We start from the raw sequence: 22,026 nt of genomic DNA, 5'->3' as shown, positions 1-22,026 counted from the left end.
GAGGGAGGATGTGTGCCGTGAGGACGGGCTGGGGGAGCTGGGGCTGTTCACAGACTGTGCAGGAACACCCGGCGGGCAGGAGCAAAGACTGACAGCCAGGCTTCTCAGCGATGCCCGCCACAGAACCAGAGGCGAAGGGCACAAACCGACATAAGACGAGATTTTTTTTAAATTTTTTTTTGCCCAGAGCTCTCCATCCCTGGGCATTCTCAGGACCCTCGCAGCCCCTGCTGATCCTGCCCTGAGCCGGGCTTGGGGCGGGCAGCTCCCACAGAGCTCCCCTCCAGCCGCAGCAAATCCTCGAGTTCCTGATGTTTTGCACCTGCAGGCACGCTTCTGCTTGATTTTACAGGGAAACTTAACGCTGTTTTACTCTCAAAATGAGAAATGAATTTACAGGAAATAATCCAGGCGTAAATTCTGTGAAAACAACTGAGCCCCTCTGTCCCCAGCGCTTTGACAAACGAGCAACTCTCGACATTTTTTAAAAAGCTATCACAAACCCACGCATTTTGTATTATTTTATAGATATTATATATTCCCTCTTAATTTGTAAGACACAACAACAGACCCAATTTTAACTTAATAAAAGATTCCACTTGTGGGGAAAAAAAAAAAACAACAACTTAAACGGGAAGCGTATGCATTTGACCTTTCCCTGAGTGTAATATTAAGGGAAACTAGACCCTAAGTATATTTTTTATCTCGCCCTGCCGCTACTGACAGCGGCGGGCAGCGCTGGGTGTCCCTGCGGGAGAGCCGCGGCTCCCTGAGGGCAGGGCGCCGCCTCACGCCTGGGGAGGAGCCCCGCCCTGCTCTCGCGAGATGGGCGGGGCGCGGCGCGACATCCGGGAGCGGCGCGGCAAGATGGCGGTGGAGTCGCGGGTGACGCAGGAGGAGATCAAGAAGGAGCCGGAGAAGCCGATCGACCGCGAGAAGGTGTCCGGAGTGCGGGGTGCCGGTGCCGCGCCGCTTCGCCGGCCGCTCCGGGGCGGGCACCGGGGGTGGGGGGGAGTGCTGAGCGCCTAGTGACGACGAGAGGCCTCCGCGGAGGGGGGGAGGGCGTGGCGAACGGCCCCTCATCCTACTGCCCGCCCCCGCGGCTCCTCGCTCCATCCCCATCCCATCCCATCCCCATCCCGTGCTCATTCTCGCCCCGCAGACGTGCCCGCTGCTGCTTCGCGTCTTCACCACCAACAATGGGCGGCACCACCGCATGGACGAGTTCTCCCGCGGCAACGTGCCCTCCAGCGAGCTGCAGATCTACACCTGGTGAGTGACGCCGCGGGGCCCGAGCGGCTCTGCGGGCTCCGGGCGGAGCGGGACACGCCGGGGAGTTGTCGCCGCCGCTGGTGCGGGGCGGTTCTGGCCGTGCCCTGGCATCTCCGGAGGCACGGCTTTGCAGCGGTGGGCGCTCAGCCGCCGAGACTTAGTGCGGCACTGCTGCCTGTAACCGGTGGCTTCTGCTGTGGCGGTGGTTATCCAACACATTTACTCAGTGCAGAGGTTCTCCTTTAATGCGTATGTGTTGTTCCAAGAGCCCCGTTTATCCAGTAGAAGTAGCTGTCCCAGAAGGCTTGAAATGTGTGAATGGTTTGTTGGTTTAACACTTCTGAGAGTGGAGTAATAAGTTTTCTTTTTGCATGGTCAGGTAGCAGTGCTTTAACAGAGAGCTGCTTTTATCACTGTCACATTTGTTTTGGAGAACTGCCTTAGTCTCCATTGCAAACATATTGTAATATTTTGAATAATGCCTTTGAAAAGGAATTATGTTGCTTTTTAAACCCTTCATGGTGTTTGCCAGAGTTGTAACTCATACGTTGTGTAGTTGAATAGCCATTTTTGTGGCTTCCAAAGCATGCAGTTCTAATTTACTTCTGAGTGGGATTTATGGACTCTGTCCAGGCTGTTGGTGGTGTGTGAGTTGTTTCCCATCTGCAGAAGTCAGAATGGGCATTGTCTGTCAGCACACTGCTCCTTGGTTGCCTGGAGCTCAGAGCCAGTGCACAGTCTGGATAATTGGAGACACTTCTCCTGCAATGACTGAGTACTTTTGTTCCTGAGATTCTAGACATGAGCTTTTGCCCTGCTCTGTTGAAGGCTGGGTAAAGGAGTTCTGCCTCCCAGGGCAGAAACGAAAGCTATTTTATTTTTCTGCTTTTCTTACATTTCCTCTAAGAGTTAATAACCTTATTTTAATACAGATGTCAGCTTAAGTGAGGAAACTCTTACACTGTGGCTTGTATGAATGTATTAAAAAAAAAAAGGCTCCTGCTGTTTAAATGGTAACTCTTCAGAGAGAGCTGGAAATGCAGACGTTGAAATGTACACAGAGATGAAGAGATTCACCTGAATACCACAGAGGATCAGACACATTTGCACTAGAGCATGTCGCCTCCAGTGTGCAGGAGGTGGGGAATTCTCCCAGGTGCTACAGTCAGTAGCTGGACATAGGGTGTGCCAAGGCAAAGAAACATATGGTTAGGTTGTAGCAATATACTGATTCCATCTTAAATGTTTTGGGAAGCTTTTTTTACTGTTCCTTTGAGAGTATGAAGCACTTTGGTTTGTTTAATCTAGGATGGATGCAACTCTCAAAGAGCTGACCAGCTTGGTGAAAGAAGTTTACCCAGAAGCACGGAAGAAGGGCACACATTTCAACTTTGCAATTGTTTTTACAGATCTCAAGAGGCCTGGCTATAGGTAAACTGCATTTCTTCTCAGAGTTAATAGAATACTTTGGGCACCAGAACAGTAAATTATCCTTCATTAACACTGATTTAAAGTTCAGAACCTGCATACCAAACTTCTGAAGTTCTGTATGATGGCTGCTGTAACCTCTGAATTGTGCTTGGTGACTGCCCCTGTTAATGTGTTCCCAAAATTATGAGCCTGTGTGCTGGAAGGCTTTGGTTTGTATTGGCAACTGGAACATGGCCCTCCAATTTGAGATGATGCTTTGTTGCTGGTAGGTCTGGCACCTGAGTTACAGCAGTGATCTTGTAGCAGGTATTTCTCTTCCAAAATGGCATGAGCTAATCTTTGTCAGCATCCAGTGGATGTACCCTGCTTTGGAATCTGGTGGGGTCTTGTGCTTTCCCTGTGTGGCAGGGGGTAAGGGTTCCCACTGGTATTTAACACGATAGGGCAGAAGGCTCCTCTGTGCTGTCAGAGCATTTGGTGTAGCTTTTCCTGGTGCACCCAGGATTGCAGAGGAAAAACCCCAGCGTTTAGAGTGCACAGCCACCCTTGTGCAGTGCAGGGAATGGCATGGGAAGGGAGTTAGGAGCCAGTGCAGTTCCTGTTCTGCACATCTGGAGAGACTGGCCACTGATGACTAACTTGCCTTTCCTCTGCTACTCACAGGGTGAAGGAGATCGGCAGCACCATGTCGGGCAGGAAGGGCACAGATGATTCCATGACATTGCAGTCTCAGAAATTCCAGATAGGAGACTACTTGGATATAGCAATTACTCCTCCGAATCGTGCACCACCCCCATCAAGCCGCATGAGACCTTACTAAAGTCTTGCTTCTCTTTGTATGATTATGTATTCTGTTTACTCCTACTTGCTGTTCTAAAGCAGGCTTATTTTTTTGCTTTTGTTGCTAAGCACCTCAAGACAAAGCTGAGCATTGTAGACGAAAGTTAACTCTTAAACATTAACTTTTAGTTTGTTTAGAAGAAACCCCTTCAGCAGTGCCATCATCCTATCCCTGACTGTTATAGTTTGAGTAGTAAATTAGTGTGTCCCGTGTTCTAAAGACTTCCATGAAATATGACCAGGAGGATTACAGGTGTTCTGAAGTTCTGTCTTGTTTGGAATAAAAATTGATGTTATTAATCCTTTGACTGTTTAGTGGTGTGTCAGTGCTCAAGGCTGCTCTGTGTTAGAAGTTACTAATGGTGCTGGGAGGTGTGGAAGGTGCTCAGCAGTCAGCTTCTAGAATCTGGAAACAGAGGAAGGGGTAGTTCAGGGATCTCAGTGTCCATGGGGCAGCTGGAAGACTGGTGTGGGGTGTTGCCTGGTACCTTACAGAGGGGATGAAGAAGGGGTGACCTGTGTCTCTGCAAAGTTCTGGTCGGTGCTTTTCAGCTTGACTGGCACTGCAGGTGAGGATGCTGGGATGTGCAGGTGCCTCTGGTCTTCCTTGGCTGACCAGGCAGGACCAGCTACTTGGTTTCTGCCCCTTGAGCCCCCCTGTGTGCTAAGAGCAAGGCAAGGGCAGGAGTACAAGCAGTCACTCCTTAGAATCTCCGCCTTCCTTGCCTAAGGCCTGAGCAGGGGCTAGGGCTGAAGTAAATGTTCCTCTACTGAGAACAAGGTGTGCTTTGTGTCATGAACTGGCATCTATATAGGTTTGTTTTTCCCTCTCAGGAATCCCTTGGTTCAGTGCAGCCTGAGGGAGTTCTGCCCTTGGCTTAACCCTCTTCTGTCCCTCTTCTCTGGGTTCTAAGTTAAGGAGTTGCAATTTCAGCCTTCATGAATGTTTCTCATTCACGAAATCACCTATGTCTGAGTTGCTTCTCCCCTAAGACTGAAAAGTGCTCCAGACCTTTTTTTAAAGAGAGCTCAAGAAAAGACACTTACAAATGCTGCTTACTAAGGACTGAGCCTGCAAGTGGCAGTGGAGCCAATTTATTGGTGCCAGAGTTGGCATGGGCGGGATGTTTTTTTGTGGCGCAGTCACTTCTGGTGTGAGGCAGTGGTGCTCCAAATACTGATGCTGTGAGAAACTCACGTGTTGGAACAGCTCAGGGACTTGTCCAGGGACAGGCTTGCTCAGGTTGGGGACACTAGACAGAACTGGACAGAGAGAAAAGCAAAGGCCACTGCTAAGTGGTCTCACTGATTGCCCCAGGGCATCATTTGTCCTGCAAAATGAGTGTGGTGAGTAACCAGCATATAATTACAGAATGGCACAGCTCCCACCAAAGGGAAAGACAAACCTGCCATTAGAGGTACACAGGAATATGGGCATTTCCTCAGTTTTGTGTCCTGATTTTTGCTTTTTTGCATTTAAGGGCAATTCTTAAAAGTAGTCACTATAAAAGGCAATAGTGGCAACTGAGCCCGTGTCTGTGACTCAGCTGCTCTGGGAGGCATCTTGACTTTGCTGCTGGAATGGGAGATGTGGCCAGGGAATGCTGGTGCCTGCCCAGCTGGCAGAGAAAAAGAACATCTACTGGTTTTATATGTGGTGGCCCAAGAAGCAAAATCACCAGGAAATGAAAGTGCAGAACTGCCTTCAGTAGCAAATACTTCATTCAGCTTGTCATGTTGAGGAGTTTACCTTCCCTTGACTGCCATGAGTGTATAAATGTCAGCTGATCTCTTCCCCAGCTTTTTCAGGATGAACATCTCTTGGATCTCTTGCTCACAAATCACACAGAAAGGTAATGTGGACATGCAGAGCTTATAATTATGGGAAAAGACACTTGAGAGAAGAATGTAGTTCAGGTTAGGGGTTTCCTATATCAATATGTATCAGCTGGCAATCCAAGCTGATAGCAGCAGCTGTGGAGGCAGACAGCACCAGGATACAACCATCCAGATGTGGCAAGAAGTGAAAGGGAAGTGAAAGCTGTCACCAGCTGAGCTCCTAGTGCACAGGAGGGCATTCAGTCACAGTAACCGGGTTATGTTTGTCTCTGAAAGCTGCTATAAAAGTTGAGGAGGGATGTCAGTCCCTAAAAAGAGCAAAATATGTAGAGCACTGTGGTTTGGGGAAATTAAAACATGGTCATCATCAGTGAACAATCCCATATGCTCAGGAAGTGGTGTAGACAGCACTGCATCCAAATTTGTTAATCCATGGGATTTGCTTTGTAGGCAGCAATTTGATGAGGAATTTTTCCCCCTCATCAAGGCAGCTGGATAAGGTGTTTTCCTTTTGTTTTGGATCCTTAAAGGCCTAAGAGACACAGCTCTGTTACATATCTACAGTGTCAATAGCAACCCTTCCTCCAAAGCTTTTTGTCTCCCAGCTGAGTAAGGCAAAGAACTAGGATGACAGCTCTCCAGAAAAGGTTTTCTGACTGATGCTTCTCAGAGGTAATCCCTTCCCTGCCCAGCAGCCCAGACAGCTCTTACCTCCTGCCAATGTGCTGCCAGGGGTACCACACCTACCCCCACCTCCCCTGCAGGTGTCTCTCCAGACCTCCCCTTCTCCCTGTCCTTTCTCAGAGGGCCGTTTTTCTCTGCCTCTAACTAGTGACAAACATCCAGATCACTCCTGCAGGCCTCCAGCCTGTGTTCCGTGGCCTCCCCGGCAGGGTCAGAAACATTCCACATCCTGCCTGTGGGGTGCAGCACAGTCAAACAGACCCAGCTACAGAACCAGGGTAACTTCCCTTAATTTCTTTTTTACCCTCAGTAGCACCTACTGAAGGCTGCCCTGCTCCCATAGATAGAACTTCTTCCTCTTCCTGTGTCACTTCTGGTGTGTCTTTCCTGCCTGTCTAGGTTTGGCTTGTCATGAAGGACTCTCTGCTATGCTTCCCCAGACAAACTTGACTCTTAGTTCTAATTTTCCCCCCTCATTTTATGCACCTAAACCAATGTTTTTTTTTTTTTTATCTAATAAACAGAAAAGGTGTATCAAAAATACTATTTTTTTCTCCTCACCAAGAATCCCAGCACCATCACCTTGTTACACCTTACATAAATATTGATGCCACTGTTGATCATTAGCCAGGCTTTCAGTTAACATGGGGAGGAAAAAAGATTATTTGCCACATGCTCAGGCCTTAATTAAGTTTTCACAGCCACCTGCTGATTTCATTTCCCCTCCAATACTGGCACATACAAATGTGTATACACACATACGTATGTACGTCCAAACAGGGACTGCAGCATCAGAATGCCACTGATCCTGTAGTGGCAGCACAAGCCTGATATAAGTTCTGCAACACTTTTAGGAGAAGTCCTGGTTAATTAGAGGTGGGGGTTAATTCCTTCCTTAGTTTAAAGAGTGAGGACAACTCACACACTTTTTCAGTAACCTGGCCAGCACTAGACATAGTCCTCCCTCTGTGTTTGCCATCTGACTGGAGCAGTTGTGGAGAATTAAATTTTACTTTACAGCTCTGGTCAAAAGCAGAAACAGCTGCAATGCAGCAGGAACATGTTAAGCATTATCAGTAAGTTCTCACTTTTGCAATGGAAAGCATGGAAAAAGAAGGTCTCTGAAATCCTGTTGTGTCAGAGCAGGTGAATGATGACAGCTAGGGTAGTATTCAAAGAACAGCACTGTAAGTAATGCATCAGCTAAGGTTCAACCTGCCAAAACCAAAACCATCCAAATATCTGCTGTTGTCCTTGTGTCTGGACTTTGTCCAACTCAGATGGGTTAAAAACAAGAGTATCCATTCCCCCTGAGCAGTGTGCCTTGCAAAACACCCGTGTGGTGCTGTGCACCTGGCCACAAACACGTGTCGGTTGTGAGGAGGTGCCTGGCTGGCATACTGGGCAAGGTCCTAACTGCCTAAGGGCTGGGTTCAGAGGGATGGGGTGTTTGGGACCCTCCCTGGGGTATTTCCAGTCTCACAGACAGGAATAAATAGAGACAACCTGACCCAAAAACTCAACTGACCTTCTCAACACTCAGCAAGAAAATCCAGTGCAAATGACAGCTTCAAGGGCTCCTCTGGGTGAGCTCCTCTAAGTGCTGGCTGAGCTGTCAATTCCCCAAGCTGTCCTTCAGGCAAACACAAGGTAGTGTTTTCAGATTTAAAAAGACTTGGGGGTCTTTAACAGGGGCCTGAAACTGCACCTGGAGTGCATGGGAGGGGAAACCACAACAGTGGTTTCAGGGAGGGCATTTGAGGAATGCACCAGGCACACAGCAGTCTCCGACCCCCAAGTGCCTGCTCAGCTGGAGCTGTGTAGAGTCCAGGTCAGGGTCTGCTGGCAAAACATGCCCCACTCCTGCTGCCTTTGCCTTTGCTCTGGAGAGCAGGAGGCTTATGCTAGAAAAGGAAAAGGGAAGCACATGCTTATAGAAGTACTAAAGGTTTGAAATAGGTCCCACCAGCCAGAGCAGCCTACACGGCCAGGAACAAACCACACCACTCTGCAACTGTGCATAGGGGCCTCTTCCAAGTGTCAGGTTGGTCCCAGCAGCTCTGGTCTCTCCAGCTCCATTCATGCACAACCACCCAAGCAGTTGTCCCAGGGAGAGGGAAGGGGAGTTTGTGAGGAGTGCAGTGGTGAAGAGGAGGAATTTCTTCAGCTGCCACTGAAGTGAGGAGGAACAGCCTTAGGCACCCTTACCAAAGCAGCTGGACAGGCAGGATAGGATTCACCATGCCAGGGAAGGAGGATGTGCTGGCTCCCACACCTGTCCTTACCCCTCTCATGCCTCAACAACCACCAATGCCTTTGCAGGCAGGCAGTGATTTGGGTCAGTGCACAGTCCCTGAACAATTTAATCCTGGAAAACAGTAATTAGCTCCTGGTGGTTGGGCAAGCAGGAATGGATTTCCCTGCAGTCACAACTGCTGTGATGCAACCGACAACCTATGGCATGGGACCTGCAGCTGGGGGAGGAAAGGTGGGAACATGCAGAAGGCTCTAGATCAGTTTACAACAATTTCATAAGCAATCCTTAGAGAATGTAACCCCAGGGCTTTAAGCCAGGAATACATTATGCCAAAAATGATGGAAGCATCTGAACACCTTCCTGCTGGGTATTCTGCAAACTTGGCCCCTTCCCAGGATAAATGCCTGTGTGACAGAGCATCTTATTCCATGGACCATTTCCCACGCAGACACATTTATGCTACTTTTTTTAATAAAAAATCTTCAACTTGAGTAAGGCAGGATAAGTTCAAAGAAATTCCTGGATCTGGTCAGCTCCTACTAGGATGTCAACTGCCCCTTTACAAAAGTAGGTATTAGTGTAAGAAAAGCGTATGGTTTTACATTTAAGTTGATATAGGCAGCATCAGCCAATGTCTTCCTGGCAGAAAATTGTGCTCCTTTGGACTAGCACACATGTGATTCCATAGTGTGGCCACTGGATATTGTCTTTGCTCCTTATAAATGCCACAATATCTGTATTATTGTCCCACGGGGAACAACAAAGGTACTCCCAAAACAGAAAGCAGATCCAACACCAGCTACAGCTGTTGATGGAGCACGTGCAACCACCATGAGTGCTAGAACATTTGAATAGTGACAAGTGAGAACAAAGCAAATGTGATAGTTTACAGGAAATTTAAAGCAGCCAGGGTGCTTTAAAAAAACAAGGAAGCCTGGACTCCAATTATTGCTCCAGTGGTTAATAAAATCTTCAGTAAAACACAATGGGAGGCACTAGAAGTAATCCTCATCAATCAGCCCTTTGACAACCGTCTGGGAAGTTTCATTTCACTGAGAGACCTATAATTGTGTTCAACCTCAGGCAAAGTATTGCCCAGATAAGAAAGCACTGACCACCTTATTAAGGGGCTTCCTGGGCAGAACAGTTGAGATGCTCCTTTGACAACAAATGGGATTAGGGGGAGTACCTTCTGTTAGCTGACATATTTGATATACTTAAAAAACAATATTAAGAACCACAGCAAATGAAGGAAAAGTAAGGGCTATGCTTTTTTGGTTACTTCCCAGATGCTTTTAAATACTGAAGAGCAATTTTGTGCTGGGTTCAATCTTTTCTGAGAGCAGGCACTGCTAGGAGATGTGATCTCCCTTCTCACCCTTCTCTTACATCTGATCCAGCACTCACATGGGCAAAAGCTGAGTTTGAGATTAAAGTTGGGAAGGACAAACTAGACGAGAAAACAAAAATAATTAGCCTTTCAGTGTCTTGGCAAATGAAGAAATCTATTGTAAAACAGTACAACCCCTAAATTCTGTGCAAGGGAATTAGTGAAATAGCCTCCAGTGGAAGCAGTTAAACTAAGTAAAGCACAACACAAAACTGCACTCTGGCAATTTTGCTTTGTTTTCAGGTGATGACTGTCTCTTACAGAACCATTCTGTTTCCTACTTATGCAGCTACTGTTAATCCAAACTGCACTTCCTGACAGGCCAATGCTGTTAAAGAGATCCACCCCACAACAAAGCAACTTGAAAATTTAAGTTCTTTTGCATCATTCCCACTTTGACACGTTATTAACTTTGGAGTGCAGCTGGATGAGCCTTTCTCCAGCAACAGCACTGGCTTAAGAGGAGTTTTACCCTCCTCCAGCCCCATGGCTGCATCCTTGGTTTTTCCAATATATCAGACAACCACACACCCACCTCTCCCACCTCCCAGGCTACAGCAGATGGCACAGGATTGCATCCAGGTGGGTTTTGAATATTTCCAGAGAAGGAGACTCCACTGCCTCTCTGGGCAGCCTGTTCCAGTGCTTACACTTTCACTGCTGTCATTTCCCTCCCCCCCACCCACTCCCATTACTCAAACTACTGTTTCGGACATCTTGAAACCTAAAAGAATTTCAAAGGTGAAGTACAGCAAACAGAAACTAGTTTTTGTTTTGCTGTCATGATTTTATCAAATCTCAGAGCAATGCTTTGCCTATAAAAAAAGAATACAAACAACAACACTACATGTATTAGAGTAATATTGAAGGCAAGAAAAACTGACACATGCAACTTCATTTCTTGATTCCAAAAAGTCTCTTCCCTGTATCATGTCACAACATCTTGAGTAGACCAGAAGATTTTAAGGTTTCAATTGTCATATTGAAGGTAATTATTAGTTAATAATATATAGCAGAAAATATTAATAGGCAAGCAAAATTATGGAAGTGCCTTGCAGTGAGAAACTCGGCTCCACAAGTAAGGTACAGCTCCACAGTTCCCTAATGGAGGAAAGCACAGTGGAGTGCTGAGTTGTTCTCAAGTTTAGGGAAAAGACTTCTCTAAGCCCTTTTGTGAATTTCATTAGTTGAAGACGGGGGAATACAGCAAGGTCTGTAGTAGTGCTGCTTGTTCCATTTCATCTTAAAAGGCCATCTGACTTGCTGCAGGGCAAGAAAAGACTGCAGGCTGTGAAATCCCTCCCATTTAGTGCTGGTAAATATGCCTGGTTGAAACCCTCTTGCTCTGCAGCAAGAATACTTTGTACCTTTCCAAGGCCATGAAATTGCAGAACCAGCAGAGAACCAGAGAACCAGCAGAACTGCAGAACCAGGCTTTAATCCATGAAAAAGCTGGAAGCAGGCCTTCACTCTCTGAGGAGGATGGGTAGAATAAATAAGTGTTCTTATAGCAGACACCAAGCATTTGAGACAGATTTATTTAGTATCCAAAAGTGTTAATTAAGCTCACAGACTGACACATTAATATATACATAACTTTAAACAGAAACTAGCATTTTCAATGACAGCATGCTCAGGTCAGAACTAGTAGAAAATCACCTCCAATTAATGTGATGCATGCTTATCCTTGAAAATGACTGCATTAGCAGGAAAAAGGCACCTTTACTCGTTAAGTTTTAACCAGGACAAGTCTAAGCAAATGAAGAAATACTTGTGGGCTTCTCTAGATATTTGCATATCCTGAAGACTTAAAAAAAAAGTGGAGCTGAGTTCAGAAAACATCCACTTATCCCCATCTCCTGTCCCTTCTCATGTGTTGCATGTCTGCCCTCACATCAATGACAGAATTTCAGTCATCAAATGGAAGACATATAGTAAGAACAGTCCTGGAGTCATGTAGAGGAATAACTGACACTGGAAACAGCAAATTGGCTCCAAACAAGGATATGGAGCTGTGTTTTCTGGTGGAAAACAATAAAAGTGCTGGTAGAAAAAAAAACCCTAATTACAGTGACTACCAAAAGAGTGCCAAACAGCTCTGGGAACTTCAGCTTGGTCACCTACTGTAGGGTTAGATGTGCACATTTATAAATGACACCAGCACTGAAGAGAATACACATGGCAGCCGCAGGAGAGGAAGCAACCACCTACAGGCCTGCCAGCAAATTCTTCCAAGCAGCTGAAGATACACATAACCAGTAACAATTGCACATTTTCAACTGATTCCCAGTAGAGCCAGAGTCACCTTCCAGGGCTACAAAGAAACCAGATGCATAGCACCTGAGAGATACTATGTTGATATATAAAGAAAGAAGCTGCATGGGAAATGCCTGTCTGGCAGAGAGGTGCAAGAATGGTAAGATACATCTTAGCACTGCAGAAAGGACTAAAAGCCCCCAACTGCTTTAAACAGTAAAGCAGGAGTTACTCTTCCAATACAAAGAAATTTACTTGTTCCTGTTGAAGATACCAAATACTGTTGAAGTACCAGACTCCAGCCCCATCCCTGAAAGGATGTACAGCCACCAGAACAGCCAGAGATATCCACTTTTGAAAGCAATATACTGGACTTTCCTTTTATTACAATTTTAATTGCACTCTCTACAGCCTACTGCAAATGCAATCCTACACAACAAAATTGAAGTACCACCTTGTACATGGATCTCCATTCCTCTTTGAAGTGCAATATATTTAAAACCCATTTTTGCCAATTAAGTCAACAGAAAATTAAGCACGAGCTGTTAGTTCAAACAAGTTTATCCACATCATGGATAAAGAATTGTTCTCCATTAAAAAAGCCTTTTCTCAGTATGGCTCTTTCTTCCCATCAGTATTTCCTTTTGCTTTTTGAACTTGTTATGATTTGGTGATAAGATCCATGAATGTGAAAATTTCAACATGGTCTTCAGTTTCATTTCAGATGTTTGTCTTGAAAACTCCATGATATCCTCTGAAAATATACCCAGATGTGTTCATGAGCTTATTTAAATCATATTTTGAAATAGCAGAAGACAGAAATATTGAAAATTTGTCTTTTTTTTTTGTCTTGACAATAAAAAAATGAAGCTTTCTCAGCTAAAGTGAGATTACTCAAATGGACTCCAACTTCCAAGTATAGTAAGATACCAACTTTTATCAGTGTCACTCTGAGTTGTTCCTTGCATGTTCCTTGTACCTCCTATTTAAATAATCTTTACAGACTCTTAAGTTTAACAGGTAATCAACAAGCATACTATATATTACACTGAATCAGGAATATGTATGCTTTGATAAAGTTGTCATAAAATCTTCTTTATATTCCAACTGATGGTGTTCTTTATAAAACTATAATTCAATTGTTTTAAGATTACTCATACTTATTGTAGCTTTTCATTTAAAGTATTTTGTCTTTACCAAAACAACTGTGAAATCAATTCTCACTTAGATACGTTTAACCAAATTCTTTCATTGCATTGCCTAAATTTACCCAGAAAGCATTCACTGGTGCTTTCATTACCACAAAGCAAAGTATACCTACAGATAAACCTACAGTAAAATCTGCCTTTCTTTTTTTTTTTTTTTTAATCCAAACACATTATCAACTGTAATATTTGTTCTTTACAAACAGACAATTATATACCATGCCAAACCCCCAGTTATTTAGTCACAGAAAAAAAAAGTTGCTCTGATAGTTGAATAGCAAGCAACTATATGAATTTCTAAGTGCATTAAAGCCTCTTTGTACCTCTCACAAATTTAATTACTTAACCAAATTTGTAAAGTGTAATCATACCTGTTCTCTTTGTTGCTGTAATCAGTGGAACCACTTTCATATCTTGTAGTATTTCCTGCCTTGGTCTCCATTTCCTTGGCTTTAGAAGAGTCTAACTTATTGGGAATATATTGGGAAAGCATCTATAGGAAAGATTAAACAGGAATAAAAAGAATTACCATCAAAACAGATGGATTACAGATAGAAACTAGGCCCTTTTAATTATAGTATTTTGATATTAAAATTAGTTAGGGAAAAAAATTGTATTAGCTAACCTTTAGAACATTTTCTGGTATCCTTGTTATTTCTGGAGGTGGAGGAGTATTGAGTAAATGGTCATAGTGGTCCAGTTTGGGAGGGGAAGGGTCCCCAGTATGTTTAAGATATTCATCAGAGCTTGCAGCAAAAGGAACTCTTTCTTCTTTGTGTGGCACCTCTTTTGCATCATTTTTTGTCACTGACTCAAGCTTCGCCCCTGGTGTTACCTGCTGCTGCAAAAGAAGTATTAAATGCCTTCAGTTAATTTACTTATGTTAGGTAAAGTACTTAGTAAGTGTTCTGGCATAATTACTATTAGAAAGAACTTTTATAGTGACATAAGAAAAAATAGCATTGGAAAAGAACCCCAAACTAACATTTTAAAATCTGCTTATGGCAAAGTGTGTGAAAATGTACATAATTGCTATTTACTACCTTAGCTTCTGCTTTTAGCCATCTTGTTTGAAAATCTGGACACTGTGGCGTTGCTGCATGACTGGGCAGAGGCAGTTCCTTTGTCTCTGGTGACCTTGATAATACTGTATTATTTGTTTTGGAAGAGTCCTTCACATCAGGAGTACAGAGCACAAATACCATAGGAGAAGCCATCCAGTCAGCTGCTGCTATCAAGGGTGAGTGAAACAAAATTAAAAATATACACACACACATTTACAACTATTACCAGTTCCAGTTTCATTTTCTAAAACAAGTGTATCCTTTTAGTTGATATTTTGCTTGATCCATCCAAATTACAGTATTCCTTAAAGGCAGGTAATGCAAAGTAGTCATTCTAGTCCCACTACTCAATATAACTGGAGAAGCCCAACCTAAATGAGCATTGCTTTACCTTCTCATTTACTCAATTGTCACTATGTTTGTCTCAAGATTTTTAAAATAACCTATTTCTCCTCTCAAAGAAGTCTTAGCATTAATCTTGAAAGTCTTAAATTACTGTCATGCTAGCCCCTTTCTTTCCTGTCTTTAAACAGAGCCAATGGGTATACTCAGGAAAAAAAAAGGCTAAGTTGGCGAAACAGTATTTTTATTTCAAACATGGATAAGCTGCAGTTACAAAATTATTAATTTGACTGCATAATTCCAATTTGATATGAGTACAAGAATGAGAAAAAATTTATAGGGAGTAAGAAACTTTCCCAGAGAAGCCACCAACACTTTTTAGACATTACTACTCATAAAATGACCTGCCTTGAATTAAACATATTTAACCAGAAACACAATTTAAGTTAACCATTGTGTTTACAATGCACTTGCACATGCATTCTGTAAAAATGCATAGGTATATTAATTTCACAGATTTTTAACTTACCATTCCTAGCTCTCTTACTTGATTTTGATGCAGGAGTAACCATGATTTCCTTGACTGTCATTTCTGGCAAATTCCCTCCATTATTATCTCCTCTTTTAACCAACCTGAAAACCAAATCCCCAATTAGCTCTCAAGTATTACGAAGAAGTCACAATTAAAGGAATATTGCCAGCCTAGTCACTTTTCTAGTACTCACTTATGAATATGCAAGTAAAAAATTAGTTTTCTCAAATACGAATTTTTTATAGATTTTTTCATGTGTGATTCTACTGCAATTTGTGGTATGCAAATGTTCAGTCCAGCCACAAATGATCAAATACACTGAGATTTCAGTCCAAGGCATTACAAAAAAACCAAACCCAAACCAGATGTCCAGGGTACAACAGATGCCACAGATGATCAACTCTGTGTTAGGGGTTTTATTTTGAACTGCCTGTTGACTATGAAATTATACAGAACAAGAGGAAATCTTTTCTGCTTTTAAACTAATAAGGGTCTTGTGAACAGGAAAAGATTTTTAATTGAATTTTAAAATTTAAATAAAATTGTTTATCTTAATCAAATACTATAGTGCTTTCAAGTAATTTTAGTAATTATATAACTATTTAAAAGGAGATATCCCAAAATTATTTCAAAAGAAAATTCAGTGATTTTCAAAGTGAAAGCTATTTAATATCAATTCCATAACACTGGAAACAGAACTATTTTTTCATATCCATGATTTTCAAGTGAAAAAATGGCATATACAGTTAAGAGAAAACTAGGCAAAAAGTGGAAACTTACCTAACCTACACACAAAACTGTCTTTAAAGAAAATTATATTAAATGTTTAAAAAGTAATCTTAATTATTATAACCAGATTTAGATCTTCTCTACAAAATGTCTAAGCTGAAAAAACCTCAATAAACAGTATAAGCAGTATAGGAGGCAGCATATTTTACTTAGATGAACACATGTCAAACTTTGGGTTAAATAAAAAAGTAACCTTTCAAGTCAGTTTTCGAAGTCTTAGAGGTAGTTGAAACCACATGATTTTTAGTTTTTACAATGAGTAGAACCAGTAGAATTTTTAAAGTGGTTTTCATGCATGTGATCCTTGTTTTCAAAACAATTTCTCTAAATATCAAATATTTAGGTACTGTCAGCTTTCAAAATGGAACATATTGCCAATACTAACTATAAAAACATGACCTATTAACTATGTGCATGACCTCACTCCTGCAATTATTTTCCTTTATAATTAGAACAGCGAAAATCTAGAGAAGTCTTTTCAAGAGAAGTCTGGAGCAAAAGGAATAAACAGTAAGGTGGGCATTATGTTAGAGACAATATAGTGCTTCTATAAATTTACTGAATGCTTTACAAACTGTTTTCTGTTTATATTAATAAAGTTTCTGCAACCTTTATACTGGCTGTGTAATACCTATGGCAGACAAGGCCAGGCTCAAACCTTTGGTTAAGGAAAACAACAGATCACATTGTGTTTTACTATTTCTAGTACATTGTGTGGAGGATTCTTATGGTGCAGTCAAGGCAAGGAGCACAGCAGATGTATTTCATGGCAGCATCTGGCTCTGCAATAGGTAAGGGAAAAGGTGTGTAGGGAGTTAAATGACACAGGACCCAGAACCTGAGAGATGACCATTGCCCACCTCAAGACAAAGAGAAGGGCAATAGGAGCAAGAAGTTAGTACAGCAAGTACAAAATACAGAAAATTCAGTAGAGAAACAATCTGAACTCCAGTAACTTACTTTTTGATTGTCTGAGAAGTTTTATGGATGAGTGACATCGTATAATCTTCGTTCATACACATGGTGTGCTCACTAATGCCAAAGTGTTCAAGTTTTGGTGTTGCACACTCGTAGTCATCCATCCTCAGCTTACACTTGGGCGTTTTGGGCAGCGCCCGCGGCGTTCGCAGTCCCAGCGGAGTGTTGCTCTTGGCCCTCAGCTGGCTGGCAGCGGGCGCGTGCTGCGCCCTGAGCGCGCTGCAGGGCCTGGAGAAGGCGTACTGCGAGAGCCCGAAATCGGACAGCTGCGGGTTCCGCAGAGGGTCTGTGGGCAACGGCCGCTTCTCTGCAGAGGCAGAGAGCTGAGGTACAGCGTTTGCCTTTTCTTCATCAGATTTATCCTGAACAGACATGGCTGGTTCACTGTTTGCTTTATCCTCCTCTTCTTTTGAAGAAAAGAAATGGAAAAAAATTGCCAGAAGTTTGTTTTAAGAATTTATAAAATAAAGTGTGACACTTCCCCAGTATCCAATTTTTTTTTTACTTGTAAAAACCAGATTCCATCTTTCACTTTAAAGTACTGAACCTGAAGCTACAACAAGTATCAAAAGCTCATATGGCTAAGCTATACTTATAAGTCACACATTTACTGAGTTTCACTCTATTGGCAAATATTATTTCTAGGGAAAGTGACATTTCTAGGGAAAGTGAATTTTTACATAAGTGTATTTTTCTCCCTGCATGGAGATGAAAAGCTTTTTGGGAAAGAGCACAGGCTGCACACAGTACTAAAATGCTCATTCTTCAGGAAAAACAGTATTGAGGAAAGGTTATGAAGCAGCAACTAAAAACTTGTGAAAGGAGACAGCTTTTTTGGTAACAAGAGTTCACTGCAAAAATATGTAAATGTGTAATTTGTACATTTTTGGAGTTAGATAAACCAAAACACCCCAAAATGTTAATGAATTTCTGTGTGATGTAGAAAGTAAAGAACAATGATATGGGGAAGGGTCTGGAGCACAAGTGCTGTGAGGAGCAGCTGAGGGAGCTGGGGGTGTTCAGCCTGGAGAAAAGGAGGCTCAGGGGGACCTCATCACTCTCTGCAGCTGCCTGACAGGAGGGTGCAGCCAGGTGGGGTCAGGCTCTTCTCCCACGTAACAAGTGATCCAGAAGAGAGTCTTAAGCTGCACCAAGGAAGATTCAGGTTGGACATTAGCACGAATTTTTTCACAGAAGGGGTAATTCGACACTGGAATGACTTCCCAGGGAGGGTAGTGGAATCACCATGCCTGGAGATGTTTAAGGAAAGTCTGGACGTGGCACTCAGTGCTGTGGTCTGGTTGACTTGGTGATGTAGAGCCACAGGTTGAAAGAGGTCTTTTCCAACTTAATTGATGCTGTGAGGTGGGCAGGGGGCAGGAGGCTATTTAAAGTAATATACCCACTGGTGTGCAGTGGTATTATGTCTTCAGATACACTTAGCTTAAAAGTACAACTTAAAAAACTTAACCTTGTAGCTCTGTTTGGAGACTTCTTTAAAGGCAAAGAGGGTATAGGAAGAAAGATACTATAAAAAAATCAGAGCTTCTGCCCTATGTGTGTAAAACAGGTATAGGAGCTTAACTTGGACGTCAATACAGTTCATAACCATAATTTTGTTTTGTGATAATGCTCAGAGAAAGTTAAGACCATGTCAAAAGCTTTTTGAAGCCTGACTGGGCCCTTGATACCCAAAGGAGTATGTGTAGTATTGGCAGGTGAGGTACTTTAACTCATTTGGCACATCTGGATTTTTCAGAAAGCGCTATGTGCATTTTCTGAGTGGATTGAGGACCTCCTTCCCCTCCAATGATCAAGGTGCTACTGCTTGTCACATGCCACCTAATTCCTGAGCATTCTTGTCCCATTTATGCTGTGAAACAGACATTTTAAGATTTTCTCCAGAGTGATTTAAGTTGATGAAACCATCACATGTGAATACAAGCCAGCTGAGGTGCATCTACAATAGTTTCTCATGCATGAGAACCTGAAGCAGCATAAGTCTCTGGCTTATGAAAACAAACTTGCTAACATATTTTCTGAATATAATTATTACTGAAAAAAAACCAAACCTAACACACACTAACCTAAAGGCATGCCAGAAGATCTAATTCCAAGTGTTTGTGTTTTGGTTTATTCTTACAGCACCAATTTCCACAAAATCTACCCTCTGGATATTATTATAAAGCAAATAAAATGGGTGTATTTGATCTCCTAATTAACAGAAATATACACATAGCTAAAGAGAAACATTTTATAAAAATGATACTTTTCTTCACACACTGTATTGACAAGAAACATTACCTGCAGAGTCTTTGACATTTGGTTTGTAGCCATATTTCTGGAACAGCTCTTTTATTTTTCCAAGATCTGCTGCATTTCTTTGCATCAAGATTTCACTTGCTTTCATAAACTCTTGAACTGCTTTTTTTTCCGAGCAAATCTTACCAAGATTGGCACTAACATCTTCCTTTGGAGACAGAGAGGGAAACATAGAAATACTGGTTTTCAAATCATCACACAGTAGGTGTTTACACATGAAGCATCTTGGGAGTAAGTATTCTATTGCAATTCAGATGAAGATCAGCAGCGAATTTACGTCTTTTCTATAGCTGCAAACCATCAGGTATAAATACCTATGGAACACCAGGAATATATACAGCCCAAGTGTATGGAAACTTATAAAAGTAACTGTAATGACAGTTCACAACATGATAACTACTTACTGGTAACCTTGCCAAGGAAGTTATATGCTTTTACTCCAGAAAAATATGAGCTAACAGCAATTAATTCGGACTCTTACTCCATGTGTACATAGAATAAGTGCAGAGCAAAAGGTAAACTTCACTTTTATATCACTCAATTATTTCTGTATTGCTCATTTCTATAACCCATCTTTTCTACTTCTGTATAAGAAATAGACAACATTTTTCACAAGTTTAACTGAATGGCTGAAGGTACTGAAACTTCTGTGAAGACTGATTTTATCCTAAAGGCTGGTCATGGAAAGCAAGCAAGCTTTTCTCTTTTGCTGGCAGCTGCTGTTCCTGCATCATTCTCCTCATACCTTGGCAGCACTCCAACTTCCTTGTAACCTTTGTTCCCTGCTTACCCGAGTGACAGCAGTGACTGCAAACTAAGAAACACTGCTAAACCTACTTTAGTTTTTGGGCATTACCCCAATATCCATGGCCATTATGAGAACTTAGATGTAAGTGAGTAAAAACAAGGGTTATAATTACTGACTAACAAAGTTGAATTGTGACCCAAGGACCAAAACAGAACCATAAGTTTATGGAACATGCACACACATGTAATTTTTCAAGAAGGAAGCAAGTTAAGAAGTTACCTTCTGAGTCTTGATTTCGCCATGGAGGTCATGCAAGGCTGTGAGTGGAGATTCATCTTCATAGTCTTCAAGATGAATGTCCACATAAAAGAGTTTAGAAAATAAAAGAGGCGTCTTAGTGTTTTAGCATGAAAGTAACATTCTACATGGCAATTTCCTGTATCAGCAGATGAGAGGCTGGCCATGAGCTGTCAGTGTGCTCTCACAGCCCAGAGAGCCAAACGTGTCCTGGGCTGCATCCAGTGGTGGGCAGCAGGGCCAGGGAGGGGATTCTGCCCCTCTGCTCTGCTCAGAGCCCACCTGCAGGGCTGCTCCAGCTCTGGGCTCCCAGCACAGGGAGCACAGGGACTGCTGGAGAGAGCACAGAGGAGGGACACCAGGATGATCAGAGGGATGGAGCTCCTCTTCTGTGAGGAAAGGCTGAGAGAATTGGGATTGTTCAGCCTGGAAGAGAGGCTTCTTCAGGATGAACTAACTGCAGCCTTCCAGTACCTGAAGGGAGCCCACAAGATGGAGAAGGACTTTAGTGGCATGTAGTGACAGGACAAGGGGGAATGGATTCAAACAAAGAGACAGAAGACTTAGATTAGGTATTAGGAGGAAGTTCTTTCCTGTGAGAACGATGAGGCTCTGGCACAGGTTGCCCAGAGAAGCTGTGGATGTCCCGTCCCTGGAAGTGTCCAAGGTCAGGCTGATGGGGCTCTGAGCAGTTTGGTCAAGTGGAAGGTGTCCCTGCCCATGGCAGGGGGGTTGGAACTAGGTGATCTTTAAGGTTTATTGCAACTCAAACCATTCTGTGCTTCTATAATATTAGAGATGTGGGATTCATACCCTAGAGAGTCAATATAGACAAAAAACCAAAGAGAACTAGTTCCTGTCAGGTACTTCACACAGCAAAAAGTTGCTCTTTGTATAGTGTGTTAAACTCCACAGAGAAACTGCCCAGGCTTCCACTTTAACGTGGCAGCCAATACTGTATATGACAAATATTGATAAAACAAGTAGGTCTCCAGGCTGCCAAGAATTACTTGTGCTAAAATCTTATCCCTAAAGAGCTTGGATGAAATCAGCGATATAGAGACCAGTGAAAAGCAAATCTCAGCAGAAAATTAAATTCTACCATTGCATTTGCACGTGGGCAGATGCATTGCTCACTTGCACAACGCAGCAGTCATTACTTTTCTCACTGGAAACCAAGGCTAATGCAAATAGTCTAAAAGAGGGCACCTGCTACGTGACAAGACATAGCACAGAGATAAACACGATTAGAAGCCTGAGCTATCTATCCAGAGAGAGAACATGCCCTGCAAATGTTTTTTATATCGATCCGCAAAAAGAAGAAGCTACCGTGCTGCATACTTTATCCCAGACATCCTGTTTTTCTCCGTGATAAAAACTCAGCCACACGCCCACAACGGAGCTCAGAGAGACGAGGAGGACCCCAAACAATTCCCAGCCGAGCAACTCTCAGGCTGCCCTCCGGGCCCCCCAAAGGCGCTCCCGGAGGAGCACAGGGGGCCCTGGCAGGCGGGATCGCAAATGCAGGAGCAGCCGCGGAGCCACCAGGCCCGGCCGCGGGCCGCGCTTACCCTCGTCCTCCCGGCGCATGGCCCGCTCCAGCTGCTTCACCTCCTTCTCCACCGTGAGAGCCAGCTCCCGCAGCTTGCCGAAGAAGACCCCGGTCGCGTCCATGGCTCCGAGCGGGGGAAGCGGAGCGGGGCCGGGGCCGGGATCCGGGCCGGCCCTCAGCGAACCCGGGCCGGGCCGCGCGCGCCGCCGCGGGGCTTCAAACCGCCGC

General features: G+C 43.4%; 2 protein-coding genes across 10 annotated transcripts; one reads left to right on the top strand and one right to left on the bottom strand.

Annotated features, from left to right (window-relative positions):
* Nucleotides 1-787: 787 nt before the first annotated feature.
* Nucleotides 788-3,843, top strand: SAP18 (Sin3A associated protein 18). The gene is made up of 4 exons (XM_064409249.1): nt 788-939; nt 1,163-1,272; nt 2,581-2,703; nt 3,367-3,843. Exons 1-4 carry the CDS (start codon nt 826-828, stop codon nt 3,521-3,523), a joined length of 504 nt encoding a protein of 167 aa, XP_064265319.1. The 5' UTR covers nt 788-825; the 3' UTR covers nt 3,524-3,843.
* SKA3 (spindle and kinetochore associated complex subunit 3) lies at nt 3,683-22,019 on the bottom strand. 9 transcript variants are annotated; one of them, XM_064409231.1, is made up of 9 exons: nt 21,818-22,019; nt 20,229-20,293; nt 19,184-19,349; nt 16,862-17,285; nt 15,110-15,213; nt 14,218-14,405; nt 13,800-14,015; nt 13,546-13,667; nt 3,683-4,806 (listed from the first exon to the last, which is right to left on the bottom strand). In XM_064409231.1, the coding sequence occupies exons 1-9, from the start codon at nt 21,918-21,920 to the stop codon at nt 4,797-4,799; spliced, it is 1,398 nt and encodes a 465-aa protein (XP_064265301.1). In that variant the 5' UTR covers nt 21,921-22,019; the 3' UTR covers nt 3,683-4,796. The 9 variants fall into 9 exon arrangements, with proteins under 9 accessions (XP_064265301.1, XP_064265302.1, XP_064265297.1 ...); XM_064409232.1 differs by lacking the exon at nt 3,683-4,806 and adding an exon at nt 10,480-11,186; XM_064409227.1 differs by lacking the exon at nt 3,683-4,806 and adding an exon at nt 11,234-12,723 and having other exon boundaries at nt 13,800-14,012.
* Between the last annotated feature and the right edge of the window lie 7 nt (nt 22,020-22,026).

Source organism: Passer domesticus, chromosome 2, assembly GCF_036417665.1.
Source record: "Passer domesticus isolate bPasDom1 chromosome 2, bPasDom1.hap1, whole genome shotgun sequence".
Classification (NCBI taxonomy): domain Eukaryota; kingdom Metazoa; phylum Chordata; class Aves; order Passeriformes; family Passeridae; genus Passer; species Passer domesticus.
This window is presented reverse-complemented; position numbering and strand designations above follow the sequence as displayed.